General features: G+C 42.3%; 1 protein-coding gene and 1 long non-coding RNA gene across 7 annotated transcripts in view; one reads left to right on the forward strand and one right to left on the reverse strand.

The window, feature by feature from the left end:
- TBC1D32 (TBC1 domain family member 32) overlaps positions 1-10,930 on the reverse strand; it is a 196,633-nt gene extending 185,703 nt beyond the window's left edge. Inside the window, exons 1-3 of one of the 6 annotated variants that reach the window (XR_008313100.1) lie at positions 10,543-10,930; positions 9,921-10,075; positions 8,196-8,357 (exon numbers count right to left, since the gene is read on the reverse strand). Coding sequence is in view for 3 of the 6 variants with exons in the window: in XM_053283712.1 (XP_053139687.1) it covers positions 8,196-8,357; positions 9,921-10,075 (317 nt within the window). In the remaining 3 variants the exon portion in view is untranslated. Of the gene's footprint in view, positions 1-8,195; positions 8,358-9,920; positions 10,076-10,542 lie in introns of those variants that run through there. The other 5 variants (XM_053283712.1, XM_053283696.1, XM_053283702.1 and 2 more) reach the window with 5 other exon arrangements.
- LOC128339601 (uncharacterized) lies at positions 10,874-24,669 on the forward strand. The gene is made up of 2 exons (XR_008313114.1): positions 10,874-10,976; positions 24,455-24,669. It is a non-coding gene; the product is annotated as an uncharacterized LOC128339601 (long non-coding RNA).
- The last annotated feature ends 646 nt before the right edge of the window (positions 24,670-25,315 follow it).

A 25,315-nucleotide genomic window follows, 5' to 3' on the forward strand; every position in this document is an offset into this window, starting at 1 on the left:
TAAATGGCTTATTAAAAATACAGCAGCCCACACATTAATTTATAAAAGCAATTAAGCACTGATTTAGTAACAAAGTTTTTCACAATGACACTTCTAATTTCCTCCTGCAGAACAAGGCTATCCACATATCACTGGAATTACTACCGAAATGTTTCGAAGATTGATCTCATTATTAGAGGTTCACTGAAAATTCCTACAAGGGGGGTCTCTTCTGCCCTTGGTATGTCTGCATTCATCTGGTATGCCCCCACTGCTGAAGGTTATCTGATTGATACTTTCCAATAATATTTGGCTTTGTTATAAATTCATAGTACTCTGATCTGGCAGAAACCTTTCCATTAAGTGCTATTTATTGAAAATTGGTTTCTCTGGGTTAGTAAGAGTTTATATTGGAGATCTAGTTTTGCTATTATTGTGTTGATAATCATCAAGCATAAGCCCTGCTCCAAAGACGACCCATGTGCACAGAAGCGTATGTACAGAGCTGCTGTATTCACAATGGTCTCTCATTTAATGCAACATCAAGATAGATTCCCACAACCTCACACCAGATAAAAAGCTGCCACTGCTGTTGCATTCAGTAAGGAAAATCCCACTCAGTAAAAGTCCTGTTTTATATTGGACTCCAGTAGAGCTCCAGATGAGGCCTGCAATCTATTCTTGACTCACAATAAACAGATGTATATAAATACTAAACTTTCAAAGATCAAACCCAAACTCGATACAATAAAGTGCTCTGAAGAACTTCATTTGATGCTTGGACAACTGAAGTAAGACACCAGCTGTGCTATTCCCTGCTATGGGCACTCCGGCCTGTACTTCACCACATCTGTTGAATTAAGTCTTAGAAAGCCCCACTTAGCGATGCACTAGATCTAAGGATGGGGATGCAGGACAAAGTATTGCCTTTCCTTTCTATTAAGACTGACAAGGCACAGGAATTTGAGCTCAGTGTTCAACTCTATTAGTGACCTTCCAAGTTTTTGTCAAGTTTCCAGTATGGAAGAAGATGAAAAGGAGGCACCTTTTAGAAGTTGCTCATATTAGGGGCCAGTAACTTGCAACTTCTGGGCCAAATCTGCCATATTAGTTGTCAATTAGAATCAAAGGGATGCAAGCTGGCAAAGGACTTAGTCTTAGCCAACAACTCCCAGTCTTTTTCAAAACTAATTGCCAATGAGAAAAGGAGATGGTTTTATATTTGTTTTTAAGAACAATATATGTTTAAAGGATCCTTGAGTCATCTACAAATAAATTATCATCTGCAGTTCATTCTATAAAAGAGAAATTCTCATACAGAATTGCAACAGGGTAATTCAAACCTTAACTCAACTCAGCTGGTAAAGTCTGGCATAGTAGCAGCTGTGACAAAATGTGTTGTTTCAAAAAATCAGTTTCAGAAGTTTCAAAGAGAATTAATTTGATCACTTCAATTAAAAACTTTTAGTACTCCAGACAAAGATACCATTCCTTTCTCAGTGTGTCTGCTTCACTTCAATAATGCTCCAGACAAAGATACCATTCCTTTTTCAATGTGTTTTCTTCACTTCAGAATAAAAGCATCTAGTATTAAAGTACTTAAACCATACTGTTGCAAGCACTGCCATTCTGAAGGCTCCCAGAAGCCTCTCTGCTTATGTTTGAGACTACAGGCTTGTAGTTCCCACTCTTAACATGTCCAGGAGCCTCATGGGATCCTCACATGTCACTTAGCAGGCAGTGGGATGATCACTTCCAGATTAAACAGCTAACAAACAAACTGAAAGAAGATTAGCCTTGCACCTTTCCCTATATTAGTGAATGTCAAAGCAGACCAGTTAGCTTGCAAGTTAACCTCACTTTCAAGGTCCTTCTGTCCAAAGACTAACCCTTTACTTCCCCTCCTCTGCAGTTGTCTCAAACAAGCTAACACTACTCACCTAAGCAGGTAAAGACACATAAAGCACTGTGAACGCAACTCCCTTCCCCATCAAAAAAGAGCTAATCATAATCATCTCTTCCCCCATCATAAGATGGCAACAGGAACTCAGGGGGTGTGCTCATTAAAATTACTGATTGATTTACTGGGTCCTTCTGACCTGACAGATACCAGCCTTGCACGTCCATCTACATACAGGTTGTTCTTGACCACTCATGCCATTGTGTTTTACTTAAGCACAGCAAACAAAGACAATGGATCCTTCTGAGATCCACCAGAATTCCCCTCATCAGGAAGGAGTGGCCGGTATTTTCCCTCAGGGCCCATTTGGGCCTATAACGGGTCCTGGTTTCTTGAACCAGTGTGCTTCATTTGGTCTCTATACCATGGAGTCACCCACTGTATCGACAACAGACTTGACATCTGCCATAACACCAGGCCGTGTCTTGCTCTTCCTGCCATTCATGCTCTCAGACTCCAGATCAGTTTTCCTCGCTGGCCTGATCTACCCAGCTCGCCTCACTGCTATGAGAAGCTGGCTGCACGAAAACAGACATCTTTTGGATTTACCCTTGCCACCTAATCCCTGAGCTGCTTTAGGCTCTCTGCTGCTGCCTGGTTCCATTTCTGAGGAAAGAGGACCTTCGGTTGTGCCTGAGCCACAAGGGTCCAGTCACCACTAAAGGAAGGACAAGGTTGTATCATCATCACTGTGCCCCTCTGGGCTCTCCCTATCTCTGCTCCTTCTTAAATCCCAAAACCTGTTTCTCTACAGCCTCCTTTCTCTAGCCAGCCTGGAAGTAATTTAAGTCAGACACTAAGCTAAATTGTCTCTCTGGCTAATCTTTGAAACATATTTTTAGTAGTAATATTACTTTAATTGACCTTCTTTCTTATTCCGCTGCACCCCTGAATCCCAAATAAAACCTTACTTTATTTTGAACTTCAACCTCTCTTTCAGTTCATTTCCTCAAGAGCAGAACTTTACACAAAAATTATTCTGACGTGAGACTGCTCCACCTCAGCTTGCTAATTACCCACACAAAGCCCAAACTCATTTAGAGGTGTTCTCCAGTCACCCTGGAGCAGTTCCATTAACAATACTAAACTACAGTATACTAGAGCTTTTTGGAATCTATTTCCACTTTTCATTAAAAATAGTTCTGGTCAGTATTTTAGGGGGTAAAAATAAAATGATGCTGAGCTGCAAAAATAGGAAAACCCTAACATACCAACATTTGCATTTTAAAATAAATTTGACTGTATCCAGATTAAGAAAAAATAATTTGATTAGATTTGTAACAAACAGTAGAGCTTTTTCCCCCAAGTACCGATTTTAATTTGATAACAAATTGGAAAGGGATAAAATACTGTTCCAAAAACTGTGGCTGTCATGATGAGCAGTCACATGGGTGGTTCGGAACTGCCTGTGCTGTTGCGACACCTGTGCTGTTGTGCAAGAATGCACAAGCACTAATACTTAAAACTGTGCCATGTACACTTGCACAACAATATTTCCATGGAAATCTCATCGCACAAGTGTGCTTCCACAACACTGTGCACATTGCTTTAGATTATTATTATTATCTTGTTTACACAGTCAGACAGGTGTTATTGACTGGTTTATTTTATTCGGACATCGAGTCCTTCCCAAGGACCTGGGATGGCTGAATTTTATTGTCAGTTGTTATAGATATCGTCGCAGAAAATAGGCTGTTCCCAGTAAAGCTGCTTTTTGTAATTGGCTGATGGTGATTTCTGTGGCCCCTATGGTGTTGAGGTGCTCTTCAAGGTCTTTTGGAACTGCACCCAGGGCGCCAATTACCACTGGGATTATTTGGGTCTTTTTCTGCCACAGCCTTTCAATTTCAATTTGTAGATCTTTGTATTTGGTGATTTTTTCTATTTCTTTTTCTTCTATTCTGCTATCCCCTGGTATTGCTATGTCAATTATTTTGACTTGTTTTTCTTTCTTCTCGACTACAGTTATATCTGGTGTATTGTGTGGCAGATGTTTGTCTGTTTGTAGTGGGAAGTCCCATAATATTTTTACATCTTCATTTTCTACCACTTTTTCAATTTTATGGTCCCACCAATGTTTGCCTACAGGTAGCTTGTATTTTTTGCAGATGTTCCAGTGTATCATCCCTGCTAATTTGTCATGCCTTTGTTTGTAGTCAGTCTGTGCGATCTTTTTACAACAGCTGATTAGGTGGTCCACGGTTTCATCTGCTTCTTTACAAAGGCGGCACTTGCTGTTTGTGGTGGATTTTTCGACTTTTGCTCTTATTGTATTTGTTCTTAGTGCCTGTTCTTGTGCAGCCAGTATTAAACCTTCTGTTTCTTTCTTCAAGTTGCCATTCTTAAGCCATTGCCAGGTCTTGGTGATGTCTGATTTTCCACTTATATTGTGCAAATATTGACCATGCAGGGGCTTATTTCTCCATTTTTCTGCTCGGTTCTTGACTTGTTCTTTCTTGTAGGCCTGCTTTCTTTCATTGGTGTTGAATAGTTTCTCGTTCTTGACCATTTTGAGTGCATCTTCTTCACTGTCCTTTATATATTCTTCAAGGCCTCTTTTCTCCTACTCTACTGTTTGATGGACTTGCAGCATTCCTCTTCCACCTGAGCTGCGAGGGAGATAGAGCCTATCTACATCACTGCGGGGGTGCAGAGCATGATTGATCGTCATGATTTTCCTGGTCTTACGATCTAGCGTCTCTAGCTCTGCCTGGGTCCAGTCTATTATTCCTGCACTGTATCTGATAACAGGTATAGCCCAGGTGTTTATGGCTTGTATGGTGTTCCCGCCATTGAGTTTGATCTTGAGGATTTTTCTAACTCTCCTGATGTATTCACTTCCAATTTTTCTTTTAACTTCAGTGTGTGAATCACACTGAAGAATGCCCAAGTATTTGTAAGGTTCTTTCTCTTCCAGGTTCTTGATCTTGCTTCCATTGGGCAGTTCTATTCCTTCTGTTTTTGTTATTTTTCCTCTGTTCATTATTAATACAGCACACTTGTCTAGTCCAAACTCCATTGCTATATCGCTACTGAATATACGGACAGTGTTTAGCAGTGATTCGATTTCTGACTGGGACTTTCCATACAACTTCAGATCGTCCATGTACAGCAGATGGTTGATTTTACTTGATGTTTTAGATGTTTGGTATCCGAGGCCTGTTTTGTTTAGTATTTGTGAAAGTGGGGTCATGGCGATTACAAACAACAGAGGGGATAGTGAGTCCCCTTGGAAAATGCCTCTTCTAATGCTAACCTGTCCAAGTGCCTCGCCATTGATTGTTAACTGTGTACTCCACATGCTCATTGCTTTTTAAATAAATATCTGAATGTTTTTGCTGACACCAGTTGTTTCTAAACATTTTAGTATCCATGTGTGAGACAATGATGATGATTATTATTATTTTTACATTTATATCCCGCTCTTCCTCCAAGGAGCCCAGAGCGGTGTACTACATACAGGTGAAACTCGGAAAATTAGAATATCGTGCAAAAGTCCATTAATTTCAGTAATGCAAATTAAAAGGTGAAACTGATATATGAGACAGACGCATTACATGCAAAGTGAGATAAGTCAAGCCTTAATTTGTTATAATTGTGATGATCATGGCATACAGCTCATGAAAACCCCAAATCCACAATCCCAGAAAATTAGAATATTACATGGAACCAATAAGACAAGGATTGTAGAATAGAACAATATCGGACCTCCGAAAAGTATACAGTGTACTGTGCTTGATTGGCCAGCAAACTCACTTGACCTGACCACATAGAGAATCTATGGGGCATTGCCAAGAGAAGGATGAGAGACATGAGACCAAACAATGCAGAAGAGCTGAAGACCGCTAATGAAGCATCCTGGTCTTCCATAATACCTCATCAGTGCCACAGGCTGATAGCATCCATGCCACGTCGCATTGAGGCAGTAATTGCTGCAAAAGGGGCCCAAACCAAGTACTGAATACATATGCATGCTTATACTTTTCAGAGGTCCGATACTGTTCTATTCTACAATCCTTGTCTTCTTGGTTCCATGTAATATTCTAATTTTCTGGGATTGTGGATTTGGGGTTTTCATGAGCTGTACACCATGATCATCACAATTATAACAAATTAAGGCTTGACTTATCTCGCTTTGCATGTAATGCGTCTGTCTCATATATCAGTTTCGCCTTTTAATTTGCATTACTGAAATTAATGGACTTTTGCACGATATTCTAATTTTCTGAGTTTCACCTGTACTTGAGTTTCTCTTTCACAACAACCCTGTGAAGTAGGTTAGGCTGAGAGAGAAGTGACTGGCCCAGAGTCACCCAGCTAGTTTTATGGCTGAATGAGGATTTGAACTCGGGTCTCCCCGGTCCTAGTCCAGGAACACTGATGGTTCAGAACTGCCCGCATAACTCTGCTCATCATGTCAGTCAGTGTCAGAATTTCAACAGAAACATCTAATCATAATATCCTTCAGCTTAGAATGTTGAACATATAATTTATTGCAGAAGTATTCACAATAGCTTGAATCCTCAGCACTGCAAGTAGAGTTCCACTTGCAAAACAAGCCTTGTCCACCCCCTCCACTCCACTGCATACACCTGAATGCCCTGAAAATTCAGTGTCAGGAGAGCCTTTGGAACAACATAAGGGGGGGTGGGGCGGGAAAGGGAAACAATCAAGGAAGTCAGAAGAGGTACCCTGCACAAACAGAAGTATCTTTCTGCTCATGCTAGGCAACAATGAATCCATTCCAATGGCAGCAGTCTGGGACAAACAACATGTTCCACCTAGGAGTTTCTAGAGGCATCCAGGTAACTGTTGTTGAAATAGAATCCTGGAACATATTTCTTAGTCTGATCCAGGAAGAATCAGGACTCGGGCTCCAGAATGTCTTGTCCAAGGAGGTAAGGAAATCATCTTTGCTGTTGGGATTTCTCAAAACATGCAAAACAGCCTTATTTAAACTGGCTTTTAGCAACTTTAGTAGCTAGCTTAACTTATTTTTTTCTTTGCTCTACTTTTTATGTCTTCTGACAGTTTGCTGTTAACCTCAATCCAGAAAATGCTTTAAATAAAATTAAGTGGGTAGCAACAAGGCTAAGAGCATCTTGATTTTTCTCACCCCAAAAAACATTCCCAAGGTTGAAGGGACTCTTGGAAACAGACTGGGATGGGATGTAGCACTGGAGGCCACAGGGAAGTGGGGTAATTATCAGAAAATGAATGGAGACACCTTCCATAAGCGGGCAGTTTTTGGGAACTCCCCTTCTCCGCCTCCTCCTGCAGCCACTTATCCACATCCCACACAGTTGCCAAGGGTCCCTTGACCCTCAGGAACAGCTTTTCAGGAAACTATGGGATTTGCAAGGAGGCAGCAAGTATAGGGGAAATTTCTTCCAAAAACATGTGATGCAGTGGATGCTAGCTCATGTTTCATGTTCTTAGTATATATAAATACAACTAACAGAAATTTAACATCTCAGCAGTATAATATCCTGTATAAACTTAGTAACAACCTCTTGTAATTCAGACAGATCTCTTTTGTACTATTTAAAAAATCTGAGAAGCAAACCATACCACATGGCCATTTTACAGAGCCTTGAAGGCAACACATTGCTTGTATTTGTTGCACAGCTGCTTTTTAGAGACATTTTAGAAAAAGGTTCCCTGAAGTATAATGAAAACATAGAGCTTTTTTGTGCATAAACATGACATGGTAAAGCATGCAGACAATCCAGATAATACTAAATTAGTTTTTTAGCAGGATGCTTTCAATTCCCTTCATTTCTACCCAATCCAGAATTGTACAATCTAGTCGGCACAATTTAGACTGTAAATTTAATGAGCTGGGACCATTTTTTTTTCTACAGCACCAAACACACTTGTTCATACCAAGTATCCAAAGAGCAGTTATTCTGAGATAATAAAACACCAGCTGTACGATAATATACATATGAAATATGAGATGTATGCTTATTTAAGTCTCTGCCAGCAATAGTTATGCATTTTGCTCTTTAAGCAGTTTTCTTCAGATGTTTAAAGATTAAAATGAAAGGCTGAGCAATGAATTATATTATGAACAAGGTCAAATCAGTAGTAAATCTTTCAGCAGAGTTAGGATGACTATAAAATAGCAAGATTTTATGAGGACAGTACCAAGAACTAATACACCCAAAAATAAAGAGTAAAATAACTACTGAGCAAGAAAACGTAGAAAGTAATTCTCTTTGAAGCTTTATATGCATTTTGTTCATGTACTCACTCTTTTGATTCTCGAGTCTTTTTAGTAACATGTTGTACGAGTGTATCATAGCCAGATCCTTCACCCTGATTTTGTGCAGAAGTGCATTTCTCAGTTTCTTCTTCTATCACAGAACCCAGGGTGCTACTTATGTATTGTCTAAGGTATTTCACAAATTCATAGCTGCAGAAAATGTTCAGAAATTAAAATTAACTTATTTTATGCTGTTAACATTTCAATTTTTTAAAAAAGTTTTATAAACTGTATCTCATCAGGCTACATTTAGAATATTCAATGAATCCTGCAGAGGCATCATGAAAGATTAATGAAATATGATTTAATAGGATTTAGGAGTAGATAACATGTTCAGAAGTGAAGAGAAAATGGGTATTTAATGCCCACTGAGCTTTCACAGAAATTGTGGTGAATCCTGCAACTGAAAATTTGCAAGTTCTTTTCACAAATGCTATATGTTTGAATGCATAAAATGTTATGGTTGTATAGCATAAAATTATGAAATACAAAATAAAGCATAAATTGAAGATATATCTGATGATTAAAAATATTTATGACTTGCAATTTTCTGAAGGCCACAAAGAAAACTGCAGGATGCATACATGTTATTACTGGTTTCCTGTATCACAGCAAAATAGCTTGCAGCTAGCCACCTGCCCATGGACCTGGAACAAGCAATAGTGTCTCTCAGATGACCACCTTACCAAAACCATGCTTATGCTACCCTCCAACACACAGGAAAGCGAGGGTAAGTGAATGGGAAGACATTTTTGAGGGCTGAAATCGTATTTTAAAAACCCATCTGCAAGATTGCAACAGTTCAGTTTTTAAACAACTAATTCAAAGAATACCAACAATGTAAAGAATACCAACAATGAGCTGCCAAGGAACAATAATTATTTATTTATGTATATACTGCCTTTCAGGTAAAGGCTTCTCAAAGCAATTTAAATATGGTGTTTTTTTAAAAGTTATATCTCTAGTTGCAGCTACTCATAGTTCTTACAGCTGCAGCAGGCCTGAAATTTAATAAGCTGTAGCCATTTCCCAAAGAAAATGGCCACCAGGAAGCATCTGGCAGCAGAGGACAGTAGCAGGGGCTGGAGCTTTTTTCCTTTGAGCCAAAGATGTATGAAGGTCGGCTCTGAAACAGCTCAAAGTACCAGTAAGGACCTGAGAGACAAGATAGTAGCAACAGTCTTCACCCCAACCCAGATATTTTGGTTGCTGAATACTGAGGGAAGCCCAGAGTAAACAGCTCCAGGAAGACCCTGGCAACAGATGACAGTTGTAGGGGGAGAAGCTTCCTCCTTTGGACTATAGATGTTGACATCTCTTCTCCCTAGAAGTAAGGACCATCCCAGCTGCAGGAAGCCCAAAGCAGATAGGCTGCAGGAAAACAGTCCAGACAAAGAATGCGGTAGCAGATGGCTGCCAGTCTTCAACGTGGATTATTTTTCAATATATATTTTCCAGTAATTATATATCTTTAAAGGCATAAAGCATTATTAGTAGCAAAACCATTAAAATTTAAAAATATGGTGGAGTTTGAATATGAAACTGGAATAAATGAATATTCCTAAAGTAACAGTTTTCTAAAGTTCATCAGAAAAAAGGAAACTACTTCAATATACAAATATTAGTCATATCTGGCAACATTCTACCCCTGCAAGTCAACAGAATGCACTTAAGTGAGAGCTTCAATTCCGACATGAAAGTTAAAAAAATTACTTGTGAAAATTTTCATCTGTTTCCTCCAAATGCAGCAAAATCTCTTCTGCACATTCTACCGATGGAGCTCCTGTGATTTTCTCTTTGACACTTTGCAGCAACTGTCTGAGCATAGACTGTAAGAGAGCTTCATCTTCACTAGAAAAGTGAGACATCTATAAAGAAAGTAATATGATCGACACGTGGGAAAGGGTGGGCCAGGAGTGGTCTTGGGTCGGAGCACCAACCAGCACATTAGCAGGAGAGAAAAGTCGTGAAAGCAGAGCCAGGATCGCAGATTTCCTCCCACCGACCCACCATTCACGCAGCCAGATCATATGCCTGTTTGCCCATTAGCAAGCCTCAATCGGGCTTACTTCCAAGTTAGTGTGCATACACAGGGCCGAGCCTAAAACATTGCACACTTCCCTGGGAAGAGAAAGTCCTCGAGGCGGGCTAAGGCTGTGGTCCTGCGCGCACACCTACTTGGGAATTAGCTCCTATACACCTCCTGAGGTTTAGTAAACCTTATCAGGCTTGCGCTGAGAAGTTGGACTTGCACCCGAGCCAACATGCTTAGGATCGGGCTGTGATCCTAGCGCGAGAGCAACTTGATATCCAGGATGCCTTCCAAAGAGCTTACCTTGGGGCAAAGGAGGGTGCTGGGCTCTTTGTCATGGAAGGGGCCTTTAACGCGGGCGGCAGAGAAAGGGGGTTTGGGCGGACGCACTCGGGCAGAAGCTTTCGAAGCGGCGCCCTCAACTCAGACGAGGAGAGAGGGGAAAGCGAGAGGAAGACTCCCCTCCGTGCAACGAACGGGAGGCGCCACCTTCTGTGAACCTCCCTCGAAATTGACACCTCCGCGCGGCCCTTAGCAACCACCCTGGCCCTGCACAGCTGCGGGAGACGTCCTAGCAACCGCACCGGCGGAGATGCGCCGTGCAAAGCTTGCCGGGAGGAGGGCGGGGCGAAGGGGTGGGGCTGGAACTTGGAAGGAAAGCCCCGAGACCGGGGGAAGCAAGCGCGAAAGTCGAGGGAGACGAGCGAAAGAACGGGAGCTCGGCGGGTCACGTGGAGGTGTGGCCGGCGTGGGGAGGGGGGTGTTAAAGTAGGGGGTGTGTGCCGCGCTATTCTAGATGCGTGTTTACTCGGAAGCAAGTCGTACTGATTTCAAAGGGAATTACAACCAGCCCCTCAGCTGGATTAAGGGGTGGGCTAAGGGGGCCCCGCTTTCTCTCTGGGATTGTCACTCACGATCTCTGCATTGCTCCCCCGACCCCAGTAGAGGATCACGCCAGCACTCGGTTATCAACCAATGTGCAACGCTCCGTCGTGCCTGTTCTTTCCTTCCTTCTCTCTTCTTTCCCTCTGCGTTTCCCTCAAGCCTTGGCTCTGTAGGCTGTTTCATTCATACATACAACAGCCCCGTTGCTGGTTGACAGTGCCTGGCCCTCAGGGTGTGTTTGAAGGTACTGCTGTTGGACAGGGGTTGGGGGAAGACCATTGTGGACAGCATCTGCTTGGGGCTGGGAACTGGGAAGGCCATAGTGGGGAGCAAGGAAGAGAGAGAAGACCATTGTGGGCTGGCTGCAACGTTATAAAAATAATAAGCTGCCAAACATACCTATTCTCATGTGTGAACATGGCTCTAAAATACTAGTTGTGATATATGTCCTTGTAGCCACAGAATGGTGCAGCAGGAAAGTGACTTGACTAGCAAGCCAGAGGTTGCCTGTTTGAATCCCCGCTGCTGGTATGTTTCCCAGACTATGGGAAACACCAATATTGGGCAGCAGCGATACAGGAAGATGCCGAAAGGCATCATCTCATACTGCTTGGGAGGAGGCAGTGGTAAACCTCTCCTGTATTCTACCAAAGTCAACCACAAGGCTTTGTGGTCGTCAGGAGTTGACACCAACTCAACGGCACACTTTACTAATATATGCCCTTGCCTTGCAAATAAGTACAAAATTTTTCCTAGACAACAATGAATGTAAGAGACCTTCCGTACCAGCATGAAGAGGTATTGGAGAATTCACTGAGGAAGGAGCTATGACTGTATCCTCCTTTGGTTTTTTGTCTTTGGGGTTTGTTTTTTTCCTTTTTGGAGGGAAGCAGAAATATCTCTTTAATATATTTTTAAGGTGGGGTTGAGCACTCCAATCTTGATGCTGCAGGATTTCCCTTTCTCTCGGGATCAGGAGCAGCCTTTTTCTGGTGTACTTGGAATTAAGCCCCAGTTGTGATCATTGAGGTTTAATCCAAGGTGAGTGTAGGACTGTAACATCAGCTAACAGGAAAACACTGAAATGAATGAGATTAAACTCACATTGGCAGAGATCATGGTCCTCCAGCTTAAATGGGGATTGTTTCCTTTTTTTCCTGCAATTGGTACCCCATGCAATTGAACACTTGAGAGGCAGTGTGTGTAGTGGTTAGAGTGTTGCAATAAGATTGGGAACACTTGGATTTAATTCTTTCCCTGCTCACTGAAGCTCGCTGAGTGGTCTTTAACATGAAGCTCACTGGGTGGCCTTAAACCAAATACTAAGGCTATGCGCACAAGCAGCCCTACCCAGGTTACCCGAGATCGAGACCAGGATTAGCACAGATCATGTGCACGCATGGCTGTGCACCCAAAGGAGCATCAACTGTCATCTGGGAGGAAAGTAGGTCCATCCCTGCCTTGTCCTCTGCTAACTGAGCAAGGCAGCACCTTTTTTAAGTGATTCTCTTATTTAGCAGGAGGAGAACCACTGGCCCTATCCATCCCCAGCACAGCATCCCTCTAGTGCTGTTGCTGGTATCTATCTTATGTTTCTTTTTAGATTGTGAGCTCTTTGGGGACAGGAACCCATTTTATTTCTTTATGTCTATGTATACCGCTTTGGGAACTTTTGTTGAAAAGCAATATATAAATATTCTTCATGTTCATTTTCCCGCCCGTCCTTTTGCTCATGTGCATAGCCTTACTCTCTCTCAATCTAACCTGTTTTACAGGATTGTTGTCAGAATAAACGTGGGGGTGGGGGGAGAGATAATAATATAACCTGCCCTAAGCTCCTTAGAGGAAGGGCGGAATATGTCATAAACAGTAAAGTACACATGTATTTAAGACTGTTTGTATTCTCTGAGCACTATTCCCTCTAAGGCGTGCGCGTGCTCACAAGTTTTTGGATGTCTGCTCAGTTCATTTTAGATCCCACTCAAATCGAATCAGGAAGGCCCCATTCTGAATGCAGGTGCATGCACACTGCCTTGATACCGCTGCCCAGAAGAAAACTCATTTCGCTCAGAGATGAAAAAAATTAGAGGGACCACTGTCTCTGAGGACTTTTATGTTGACATTTATGTTGTTTTATTTACATTAGAACCTTTATATTCTGTCCTTCCTCCAAGGAGCTCATGATAGGTTATATGATTCTTCCCCACAGCCGACTTTAGTATCACCCCTGGTGCAGACGGGTCACTTTTTTTCAATTCTTGGCATCCATGTGCTGCATATTGTCACCTTAACATAAGAGTATTAATGTAGCATAAGTTTGTTATGATTATTATTTGCATGATTATTTAATATAATATACCATTGTTATCTACTATTTAATAATTTTGAAATGGTTAATAAATATACTTTTTTAAAAAACAACAACCCCTAATTATTCTTGGGAGTCATGGTTTCATTATCAGAATAGGGAGTGGTGGGCCTGAGCCCTAGATCCTTTGAGTACCTAGCAATAGCCAGCCTATTAGCTATGCACAGCTCCTTGGGAGCAGGACCAGATTAAGGCTTTGTGTGGCCCAGAGCATTTAAGGCAGGATTTCTGTCAGTCAACAATTTTCAGTTGTCTCTCCCCTTTGCAATCACTTCTTGGGTGACTTTGCCACAATGTGAAATGTTTAGTTTTACTGCTTATTAATATCTCACTCTTATTCCTCTTCTTTTTTTAGACAGACTATTGGGCAAGTTAACAGTGATTGACAGATTGATTAAGTGACATCAAGTCAGTGTCGACTCTTAGCGACCACAAAGATAGATTCTCTCCAGGATGTATCTTTTCAACTTGGCTGTTTAGGTCTCTCAGTGGTGCATTCATTGCTGTCGTAAACGAGTCCATCCACCTAGCTGCTGGTTGTCCCCTTCTTTTCTTTCCTTCAACTTTTCCCAGCATTATGGACTTCTCAAAGAAGCTGGGTCTTAGCATAATGTGACCAAAGTATGATTGTAGTTAGCAGTACTTTCGTCTTTTAGATACGTAGGAGTTACCAATCTCCTTCTCCTGGGCCACTTCAGTTGTCCCATCTCAGCTGTCTTCCTTCAGAATATAAAAGCCACTCGCTACCCGTTCCATTGAGCCCAGCAGTTGTCTTGTATCAGACCCAAGGTCCACCCACCAGAGCCTCCACTAAGCTTGGCAGCTGTCTTCATACTTACTGGACAAGAGGGATACTTGCCACCACATCCATTTCATTGAATGAAGCAGCTGTGTTGCTGCTGGGGACAAGTGCCGTGTGTGGCCCTTCCACTGAACTCAGCAACTGCCTTGCTGTTGGACACAGGGGCTGCACACCACCCCTTACACTGAGCCCAGCATCCGTCTTGCTGTGGCCATGATGAGGGCCAACCACCACCCCGTGCATTGAGCCCCATTGCTGCTGGGCACAAGGGCTACCCACCACCCTTCCACTGAGCCCAGCCCTTGCTACTGGACAGGTGACCCACTTGCCACATGGTGTATTGAGTCTGGCAGATCAGAACATAAGAACAGCCCTGCTGGATCAGGCCCAAGGTCCATCTAGTCCAGCGTCCTGTTTCACACAGGGGCCCACCAGATGCCTCTGGGGAGCCCACAGGAAAGAGGTATGTGCATGTCCTCTCTCCTGCTGTTAGTCCCCTGCAACTGGTACTCTGAGGCATCCTACTTTTGAGGCTGGAGGTGGCCTATAGCCCTCCGACAAATAGCCGTAGATAGACCTTTACTCCATGAAGTTATCCAAACCCCTCTTAAAGCTATCCAGGTTGTTGGCTGTCACCACATCTTGTGGCAGAGAATTCCACAAGCTGATTATGCGTTGTGTGAAAAAGTACTTCTGTTTGTTGGTCCTAGACCTCCTGGCAATCAATTTCATGGAGTGACTCCTGGTTCTAGTGTTACGTGAGTGGGAGAAGAATTTCACTCTATCCACTTTCTCCACACCATGCATGATTTTATAGATCTCTGTCATGTATTCCTGAAGTCATCTTTTTTCTAAACTAAAAAGCCCCAGGTGTTGTAGCCTTGCCTCGTAAGAAAAGTGCTCTAGGCCCCTGATCATCTTGGTTGCCCTCTTCTGCACCTTTTCCAGTTCTACAATGTCCTTTTTAAGATGTGGTGACCAGAATTGTACACAGTACTCCAAGTGTAGCTGCACCATCTATATATTTAATTCTCCTGGGTGTGCTAGGGAAAAATGCGTCCCGGCAGCCCAGCTGATTGGCTGGGCTGTGGGGCGCCTGATTGGCTGGCGCACCCAGGAGAACAGCGGCGGCCATGGCCGGGGAGCCAGGCGGGCCCGGCCGCGGAGGCGAGGCGGCGGGCCCGGCGGCGGCGGGCCAGCTAGAGGCACAGATGCTCTGTGCCCGGGCCCACTAGTAGTTTTTTATAAGGGCATAATAATATTAGCAGTTTTATTTTTAATCCCTTTCCTAACTATCCCTAGCATGGAATTGGCCTTTTTCACAACTGCCGCTCATTGAGTCAACACTTTCAACGAGCTGTCCACCACAACCCCAAGATCCCTCTCCCAGTCAGTCACCGACAGCTCGGATCCCATCAGCATATACAGGTGAAACTCGGAAAATTAGAATATCGTGCAAAAGTCCATTAATTTCAGTAATGCAAATTAAAAGGTGAAACTGATATATGAGATAGACGCATTACATGCTTGACTTATCTCGCTTTGCCTTAATTTGTTATAATTGTGATTATCATGGTGTACAGCTCATGAAAACCCCAAATCCACAATCCCAGAAAATTAGAATATTACATGGAACCAAGAAGACAAGGATTGTAGAATAGAACAGTATCGGACCTCCAAAAAGTATACAGTGTACTGTGCTTGATTGGCCAGCAAACTCGCCTGACCTGACCACATAGAGAATCTATGGGGCATTGCCAAGAGAAGGATGAGAGACATGAGACCAAACAATGCAGAAGAGCTGAAGACCGCTAATGAAGCATCCTGGTCTTCCATAACACCTCATCAGTGCCACAGGCTGATAGCATCCATGCCATGCCGCATTGAGGCAGTAATTGCTACAAAAGGGGCCCAAACCAAGTACTGAATACATATGCATGCTTATACTTTTCAGAGGTCCGATATTGTTCTATTCTACAATCCTTGTCTTCTTGGTTCCATGTAATATTCTAATTTTCTGGGATTGTGGATTTGGGGTTTTCATGAGCTGTACGCCATGATCATCACAATTATAACAAATTAAGGCTTGACTTATCTCGCTTTGCATGTAATGCGTCTGTCTCATATATCAGTTTCGCCTTTTAATTTGCATTACTGAAATTAATGGACTTTTGCACGATATTCTAATTTTCCGAGTTTCACCTGTACTTGAAGCTGGGAGTTTTCATCCTAAAGTGCATCACTTTACACTTGCCAACACTGAACCGCATTTTCCTTTTTGTCACCCACTCACCCAGTTTGGAGAGATCCTTTTGGAGCTTCTCACAATCCATTTTGGATTTCACTAGCTGAAAGAGTTTGGTATCATCTGCAAATTTGGCCACCTTGCTGCTTACCCCTACTTCTAGATCATTTATGAATAAATTAAAAGGCGCCGGTCCTAGTATAGATCCCTGGAGGACCCCACTTCTTACTTCCCTCCATTGTGAAAACTCTCTATTTATCCCTACCCTCTACATAGAAAAATAGGAAGCAGCCATATACTAAGTCAGACCATTGTTCTATGTAGCTCAGTAGTGTCTTCACAGCAGTTTCTTCAAGGTTGCAGGCAGGAATCTCTCTCAGCCCTATCTTGGAGAAGCCAGGGAGGGAACTTGAAATCTTCTCCTCTTCCCAGAGCGGCTCCATCCCCTGAGGGGAATATCTTACAGTACTCATACATCAAGTCTCCCATTCATATGCAACCAGGGCAGATCCTGCTTAGCTAAGGGAACAAGTCATGATTGCTACCACAAGACCAGCTCTCCTCTCTGTTTCCTGTCTTTCAACCAGTTAGAAATCCACACATGTCTTTATCCCCTTATCCCATGACTGCTAAGTTTCCTCAGGAGTCTTTGATGAGGAACTTTGTCAAAAGCTTTTAGGAAGTCCAGGTAAACTATGTCAACTGGATCACTTTTATCCACACACTTGTTGACACATTCAAAGAACTCGAAAATGTTTGTGAAGCAAGATTTCCCTTTGCAGAAGCCATGCTAGTTCTCTCCCAGCAGGTCCTATTCTTCTATGTGCTTTACAATTTGATCCTTGAGGATGTTTTCTATCAATTTGCCTAGAACGGATGTTAAGCTAACTGGCCTGTAATTTCCCGGATCACACCTGGATCACTTTTTGAAAATCAGTGTTACATTTGCTACTCTCCAGTCCTCTGGTACAGAGCCTGATTGCAGGGATAAGTTATATATTTTAGTAAGGAGGTCGGCAATTTCACATTTGAGTTATTTGAGGACTCTTGGATGGATGTCATCGTGCCCTGGAGATTTGCTAGTTTTCCGTTTTTCAAGACACTTGAGAACACCATCTCTTGTCACTTCTGTCTGACTCAGTTCTTTAGCCTCCATCCCCCAAAAGCCTGGTTCAGGAACAGGTATATGCTCAGTATCCTCTGCCGTGATTACAGACGCAAAGAACTCATTGAGCTTCTCTGCAACCTCCATATCCTCCTTAATCATTTCTTTCACTCCCTCATTACCTAACGGTCCAACCGCCTCCCTGGCAGGTATCCTGCATCTGATGTATTGAAATAGGATTTTGTTACTCCCCTCGATGCTGTTAGCTAAATGTTCCTCAGACTCTCTTTTCGCCTCCCTTATTGTCACCTTGCATTTCTTTTGCCAGAGTTTGTGTTCCTTTCTGTTCTCATTTGGGTAGGCCTTCCAATTTCAGAAGGAAGTCTTCTTCCCTTTTACAGCTTCCTTGATGGTACCTGTTAGCTGTCCTAGCATCCTTCTGGACTTAGTGGTACCTTTCCTCCTTTTGGGTATACAATCTAACTGGGCTTCTAGTATTGTGGTTTTGAGTATACTCCATGCATTCTGGAGCGAAGTGACTCTCCTGATTTTCCCTTTAAGATTTCTTTTCACCATATTCCTCATTTTGAAGACATTTCCTCTTCTGATGTTCAGAGTGTTTGTGTTAGACTACCTTGGTGATTCTCTCCCCGCATGTATGCTGAATTTGATCACACTATGGTCACTGTTCTTTAAAGGGTCGATGACACTGACATCATGCACCAACTCCTGGGTGCCACTCAGGATTAGGTCCAAGGTCACCTTCTCTCTGGTTGGTTCCACGACCAACTGTTGTAGGGCACATTCAGCATATCTAGAAATTTGACCTTGTTGTCTTTACCTGACTGATTTTACCCAGTGTGGGTAATTGAAGCTACCCATTATTACAGCCCTGCCTCTCCTTGACGTCTCCCTGATTTCCTTCTGCAACTCCCATTCACTGTCAGCATTTTGATCCGGAGGGCAATAGCATGTCCCCAGTAGCACATTACTTTTCAGGCCTTGTAATGTTACCCACAGGGTTTCTGTGGAGGACTCCAGTATAACTCCTTTCTATAGAGTTTCTATCCAGGGAGAATAGTGTCCCACTGGTTCTCACTGTTCCACCAGGTTTCTGTTATGCTCACTATATCTATTTCTGTGTTAACAGCCTTGTACTGCAGCTCACCCATCTTGGCTCGAAGGCTTCTGGCATTGGCATATAAGTACTTATACGCTGAATCTCTCACCTGATGTCTGCTGTCTTTCATTTGACTCTTTGACCAGCTAGCACAGCCTTCTGTCTGCTCTTTATGTGGTTCTGCTCTGTCTCCCTCTGTTTTATCTGAATCGTTTGCACCTTCGCACTTTAAAGGATGACATTTGCCGAACTGGATACTTCCCAGTTCCTGTCAGCTATTCCCCAGGTGTCATTTTAAAATCTGCTCTGCAACCTTTTTGATTTTAAGCGCCAGCAGTCTGGTTCAATCTTGGTTCAAGTGCAGCCCTCCCCTTTTGTACAGGCCTTGCTTGCCCCAAAAATGTATCCCAGTGCCTAACAAATCTAACCCCTTCTCCTGGCACCAATATCTCATCCACGCATTGAAACCCCTCAGCTCTGCCTGTCTCACTGTACCTGCGCATAGAACAGGTAGCATTTCTGAGAATGCTACCCTGGGGGTCCTGGACTTATATATACTACCTATCAGCCTAAATTTTACATCCAGGACCTCCTGACTACATTTCCCCACATCGTTGGTACCAATGTGCACCATGACAGCTGTTTCCTCCCCAGCACTGCCTAAGAGCCTATCTAGATGCTGTGTGATATCTGCAACCTTTGCACCAGGCAGGCAAGTCACTGTGCAGTCAACACGCTGGTCACCAACCCATCTCTCTATACCTCTAATGATTGAATCACCCACTACAAGCAGGCCCCCACCCCCCAGAGGAGTATCCCCTGTGCGAGAGGATATGGGCTCATCTTCCACAGGGGATCCCTTCTAAAGGAGCATTTCCCTCTTCCTCAGACGTGTCCTCCTTGCCCGAGACCTTCATTCTCCCTGACAGCAGCGGAGCTATCAGCCCTGGAGTGGGATGCCTCTAGCACTTACCTGAAAGTTTCGTCCACATGCCTCTCTGTCTCTCTGAGCTTCTCCAGTTCCACCACCTTGGTCTCAAGGGAACGAATTTATTCCCTGAAAGTCAGGAGCTCCTTGCACCGAGCAGACACACACCCATGACTTCTGCCCATGGGGCAAATAGTCATACATGTGGCACTCTGCGCAATACACTGAGAAGTGCCCCCTCCTCTCCTGGATTTCTATCTTCATAACTTGTTTTGTTGGCTGTTTACAGTATTTAGAGAGAGTTTATTAGAAAGATAGGTCTCAGCTGTGTTGGTCAGCTATTTAACTGTCCGAACATCCTTTCTCAGGAATATGAGGGAGGGATTTGTACTTACCTTCTCTTCTCCATCAGGCTCCTTGTGATAACAGGGTTCTGTTCCAGACTCCCACACACACTTAGCGAAACTCCTGAAAAACTCCAGTGTCCTGTTTGCTATCCCTGTTCACTATGCTCTGTTCGTTATGCTCTCGAGCCTTCACCTCTTATGTAGAGAGTAGGCTTTACACTGATTCAGAGAATGTGGGTCAAAGGAATGTCAAAGGAATATGGTGCCTCCCACAGCCCTAGTTGACTTCACCTCCTCCAGGCAAGGACAAACAAAAACATGGTGGTTTGCTAGCCCTGGCAAATTCTAGGCCTGGCAAATAACACATACACACAGAGACTAGGACTTATCCCTTAAAGAGAAACCAGCCCCTCAAAATCTCCCTGCTGTTAGTTAGTTTGAAGTGGGGAAAGGCTAGATGTTGTTCTGTTTAGAAAAGCTTCCTCACCTCCTCAACCTGCTTCTGCTCTTCCCAGAATAGGCTTCAAACTGATACACAGGATGTGGGTCAAAGGGTGTCTTGCTGCTGGACTGAAACAATATCATTTGCTCCATTGGAAAGGGGTGCATGTCATGATCTGAAGAATCCTAGCTGCTTTTCTCCCTTGTTCTTCAGAGGTAAATGATCAGTTCTTTCTGTTTATTATTGGTACTTCATCTCGTTCACAGCTCCACTCATTATGAAGGCAGGTGCAGCAAAAGCCTCACATGCTCCTCTCATTTACCCCTTTTCTCTAGGTTTTGGTACATTCCATCACTTCAGCCTGCAGGAGAAGATATACAATTTTCCATCATATCATTATTCTTGTTGAGCAATCCCTTGTTGAGCAATCCCTGATAGGCTGACCAAGGTCTTTCAAGGACATTTTCTGTCATTACTGATCACTACAATATAAGTCTGAACTTCTACTGCTCTTTGGCCTTTTTGGCTCATGTTATTTGTGGTGGTTTTTGAAGAAGCTCTAACCAGGTTTCAAACTGGCTTTCACACACTTAAAATGTCTTTGCTGTGAAAAGTTCTGAATACTTGTAAATACAAAACATGATCTTATTTTTTTTTAAGCCCTCATTGTTAGAAATATGTTAAATTAATCCTAAATGAGTTTCTTTTCTCCTTATAAATGATTACCAGGAATGTGACAAAGTGGTGTTGTATTATAAATATTAATATACAAAACACTTCTCAGCAGATGGCTTCCCTAAATAATACACATATGCATTACAATTAATATATATCATAGAGAATTATGATATTGATCATTAATTATACACAGCTCAGTATTCTGTAAATCCCATATAACTTCTAAGAACTTATTTATGTATATCCGTTTCTTAGTTACCCATATACCCAATATGGGATGGAAGGGATATTCATATTATCTTTGCTTAGTCCTGGGTATGTAACAAGTGGTAGTATACATGTACAGTTTTACTCTAGCTTATCCTAGCAAACTTTCTGACTTTCTACCAAATCATCTTGGGCACCAGTGTGCCCTGAGAGGAAGGCAAGAAAGGAGGCTCAAACCATCAAGCTCTTGTCTTCAGCTCCTGAAAAGACAAACAGCCTGAGACATTTTATTAATCTTATGTAATTGCCTTGTTTTAATATTGTAAACCACTTTGTGTGCTTTTGTCAAGGCAGTAAGGCAGTATAAAAATGCAACAAACAAATAAACAAACTTCTGCACAGAGCCTACTTGGGTGACTCCACAGTAGGAAGCCTATCAACATATTTTACAAATCAGCTGACTCCCATGTTAATTGAATAGCACAGAATATGAAAGAACAAGCTAGATAACTTTAATCATGTCATTGGCCTGGCATACTTGCTTTTACTGTAAAAAGCATGCAACGGGTCAATCCAGCTCAGGATGTCAGAGATGGAGGGCTTTGATCCTAGTTGCTTCCACAGACCTGATCTGTTCACTCAGCATTCTGTTTCCAGTAAAAATTATAAGTATGCCAAGGCTTGATCAAAGTCACATCTCTTTTAGCTCCAACTTGTAAACATTAGAACTCAGCTCTGACTTGACTCTTCCAAACTGTCAATACAAAACAATAAAGAATTCTGCTTTCTGTGGTATTTCATGTTTCTGGGGTGGGGTTAAAGAGAGTGGGGATAATACATACAGGTGTGCTCCTCTGGATGCTGTTTTAAATGTACAACATTCCATAGAAGACCACCTGGACATGGCTTCTGTCTATACTGATCAAGAACCCTGCACAAACAGGGTTCCTGACTGGTTGGAAAACTTATGCTTATATATCTGTATGCATGTAGACTTCCCTTTCCAACATTCTGCTGCATGTTGGTAGGAGGGTTGGTGGACACACAGATATTGTAGATGGTGGGTGCAGTCCTCATCCACCACCATTGTTGTTGTCTGTCCCTCTAATCTCTTTATTTTAATTCCCCAATTCCTCTCTATGCTGGTATGAGAGATCTCTTACATTCATTGTTGTCTAGTTAAAATTTTTGTAGCAAGGGCATATATTACAAGTATTTTAGAGCCGTGTTCACACATGGGAATAGGTATTTTGGCAGCAGCTTATTTTTATCACATTAAACACTGAAATATGTTATTAAAGCAGAGTGCTGTGCCCAGTTCTATGGTTTGATATGCCAGTAGCCAGTGTCTCTGTTCTTTTCTTTCAACCATAAAGAAAACTGAGGGATTTAGATTTTAACCAAAGGATCTCTAAAATGTTTAATTGTGTTACAGTCTGTCCACTTGAGATACTCATATCATTAGATTACTATCCTTGGAGGCAAGTATGGCCATTCTTTTAGTTACGGTTCCATTGAGAAAGGAAATTGCACCCTTTCTGATGATTTAAAATGATAGGCTCTATCAGCTACTCATTTAGTTAAATGTTTCCATATTGTGAAAGAAAAAGATCCTTAGTTATTGAACTTTGTTCTTCAGGTAATGAGCTCAGCAGGACCGTATGCTCCCTTAGAAGCTATAGTGTGAAAAGCAATAATAGATAGAAATCTTATTCTGTATTTGCTTTTGCAGGCGTTTTGCCATTTCTTGTCAGTGTGTGAGTCTATGCTTTCGTTATTTGATGTAAATAAACTGACAGGGGCCGTGTGTCCTCTTTTGTCCTACACAGTCCTCTATTTGAGTTGCTGTCTAGGTTCTGGTCCAGTATTGGCTCCAGAGGCAGCATGAGTTTTTTCATCCTTCCCCCCACCATGTCCATGGCACAGCCACTACCTCAATGTGTGTCTCTCCAGAAGAGGAAGCGTGTGTGTGTGGGCGGGGGGGGGGCGGATACTGAAGACTCTCTAGCTAGAGCATCTGGAGTGCTCATCTTTCACTTGATCTTCCAGAGAATGGAGAGGCATCACCAAGGAAAGTAAGCCGGCCGCTGGGGTAGCAGCCTTTTTTTTTTACCACAAAGGGGTAAGGAAGTGCCAAAATGGAGTGTTTGCATCTGGAGGTAGGAGAGAAAAGAAACACCCCAGAGAGAGTGAAGAAAAAACAAAATTAAAAGGTTAAACATGAAAAGGGCAAATTAACCTGGTTTAATACAAATATTGTGCTGTATATCAATTTAAGTTATACTATTCATTTCTAAATTTGCATCTATGCATGTATATTAGTATATTCATGTGTTGTACAAATTTGTATTTTCTTTTGCCCCATTTTAGTTATATGTTTCCTCTTTGGTGATTGTGATGGCCACCATATTCAGAGGTTAAAGGCTACCTAACTGGACGGGCCATATATAAATGTATTGGGCCTATATACTGGATATGTAACGGGAGTCCTCTTTTGGAATGGTTAATTAGTGTCATTAGTGTTAGAAGTGAGAATTCTAAAGCATTGCTCTTAACATGGCAGTAACTTGGCCACTAGCGGCATGAGTGAGTTATGTCAGTTAAGAGTCAAAACTGTTCAGTTTTTGAAGGCTAGTGCCTGTTTGTGTATGTTGTTCAGTGGCCCTGTCTTAGTATGCAATCTTTAGTTTCTTGTTTATTTGTTTTTGCAACTCAACCTAAAGTCTCCAGATAATCTCTTGGGCTGAACCTCTTTATCACCAGAACATGTTCTGCTGTGTGAGGGTTTTCATATTTCTCCTCACACCTGTCAACATCAGTGTCATTGCTAAGCAGCTTCTTTGGTTACTAGGGGTATTAATAGCTAGAGGCTGTAAGTCTCAGTAAGGTAGAGTGGCCAGAGGAATGGGAAAATCCCTGTAAATGATTAACTATCTATCTAAAATTCTGGACATGTCTAGTGGGTCAGCAGAGGTACAAACCAATAGTAAGTGGAGAAGCAGAATCTTCTCAGGGATTGGATGAAGGTCCTCAACTTTCCACTGGAGGGTTATATAAGAAGTTTACTGGGGTGTTTATCTTACTTCAGGAAGAGAATTATTGTTTGTTGGTGGCCTGGAGGAAGGCTAGTCAGTGAAGAAAGAACTGGAGTGCAGACTGCAGGACTTCAAGCAATCCATCAGAGAACACCAGCTGAACCTGAATGGAACCTTGGAAGCTGAAGATTCCACAACAGTAATACTATACAGCCTTTGAAATGATGCTTTAATTGATAACAGTGATATAAATATTTTCTAAACCCAATGAGTCTCTTGTTTTGTTCTTCCATACCCAATGTTAGAGGCATTAAAATTATTGGACTGATAAACCTCTAGACAGGGGAAGTGAGATGAGGATCTGTTACTAGACTTGATTGCTTTGCTATTTTAGGTGCTTCAATGTACCCCTCAAAATTAGCCACTTGGCCATTTTCTTTCCCTTAGCCTGCTTGGAAGAGAAACTGTGGCTAGCTGCATTCCAGATAAAAGGTCATTCTGATAAGGTGTTTTCCCATGGTGCCTTCAGACCATTGTGAAGGCTGCAGTAGACTAAAGTAATGCCCCTGATTGCATCTGAGCATATACAGAGATTCAGGGCAGACCACATTAGAAGGATAAAAAAAGACAAAAGGAATGCAAGCTCTTTTACTCCCATATACGCCAATAAGAAGTCTCAAGGCTAAGTTGAACTTCTCACCTCATTTTCTCCTGCTGTTATTGAAATCAAGTAATGCCAGAAGGTCCGATGTGCCCTCTCCCATCTCTGTTTAGGTGAGTGCTCTCAGCAATCTCTTTTGTGAAACATTTCTTTAAGGAGCATATAGGGGAGAACACCCTGAACATAATCTAATCAATATTTTATATTCATGTCTTATTTGGAATAAGAATTCCAAAACACTAAAAGTTTCCTT

The sequence above is a fragment of the Hemicordylus capensis genome, chromosome 1 (genome assembly GCF_027244095.1).
Source record: "Hemicordylus capensis ecotype Gifberg chromosome 1, rHemCap1.1.pri, whole genome shotgun sequence".
Lineage (NCBI taxonomy): Eukaryota > Metazoa > Chordata > Lepidosauria > Squamata > Cordylidae > Hemicordylus > Hemicordylus capensis.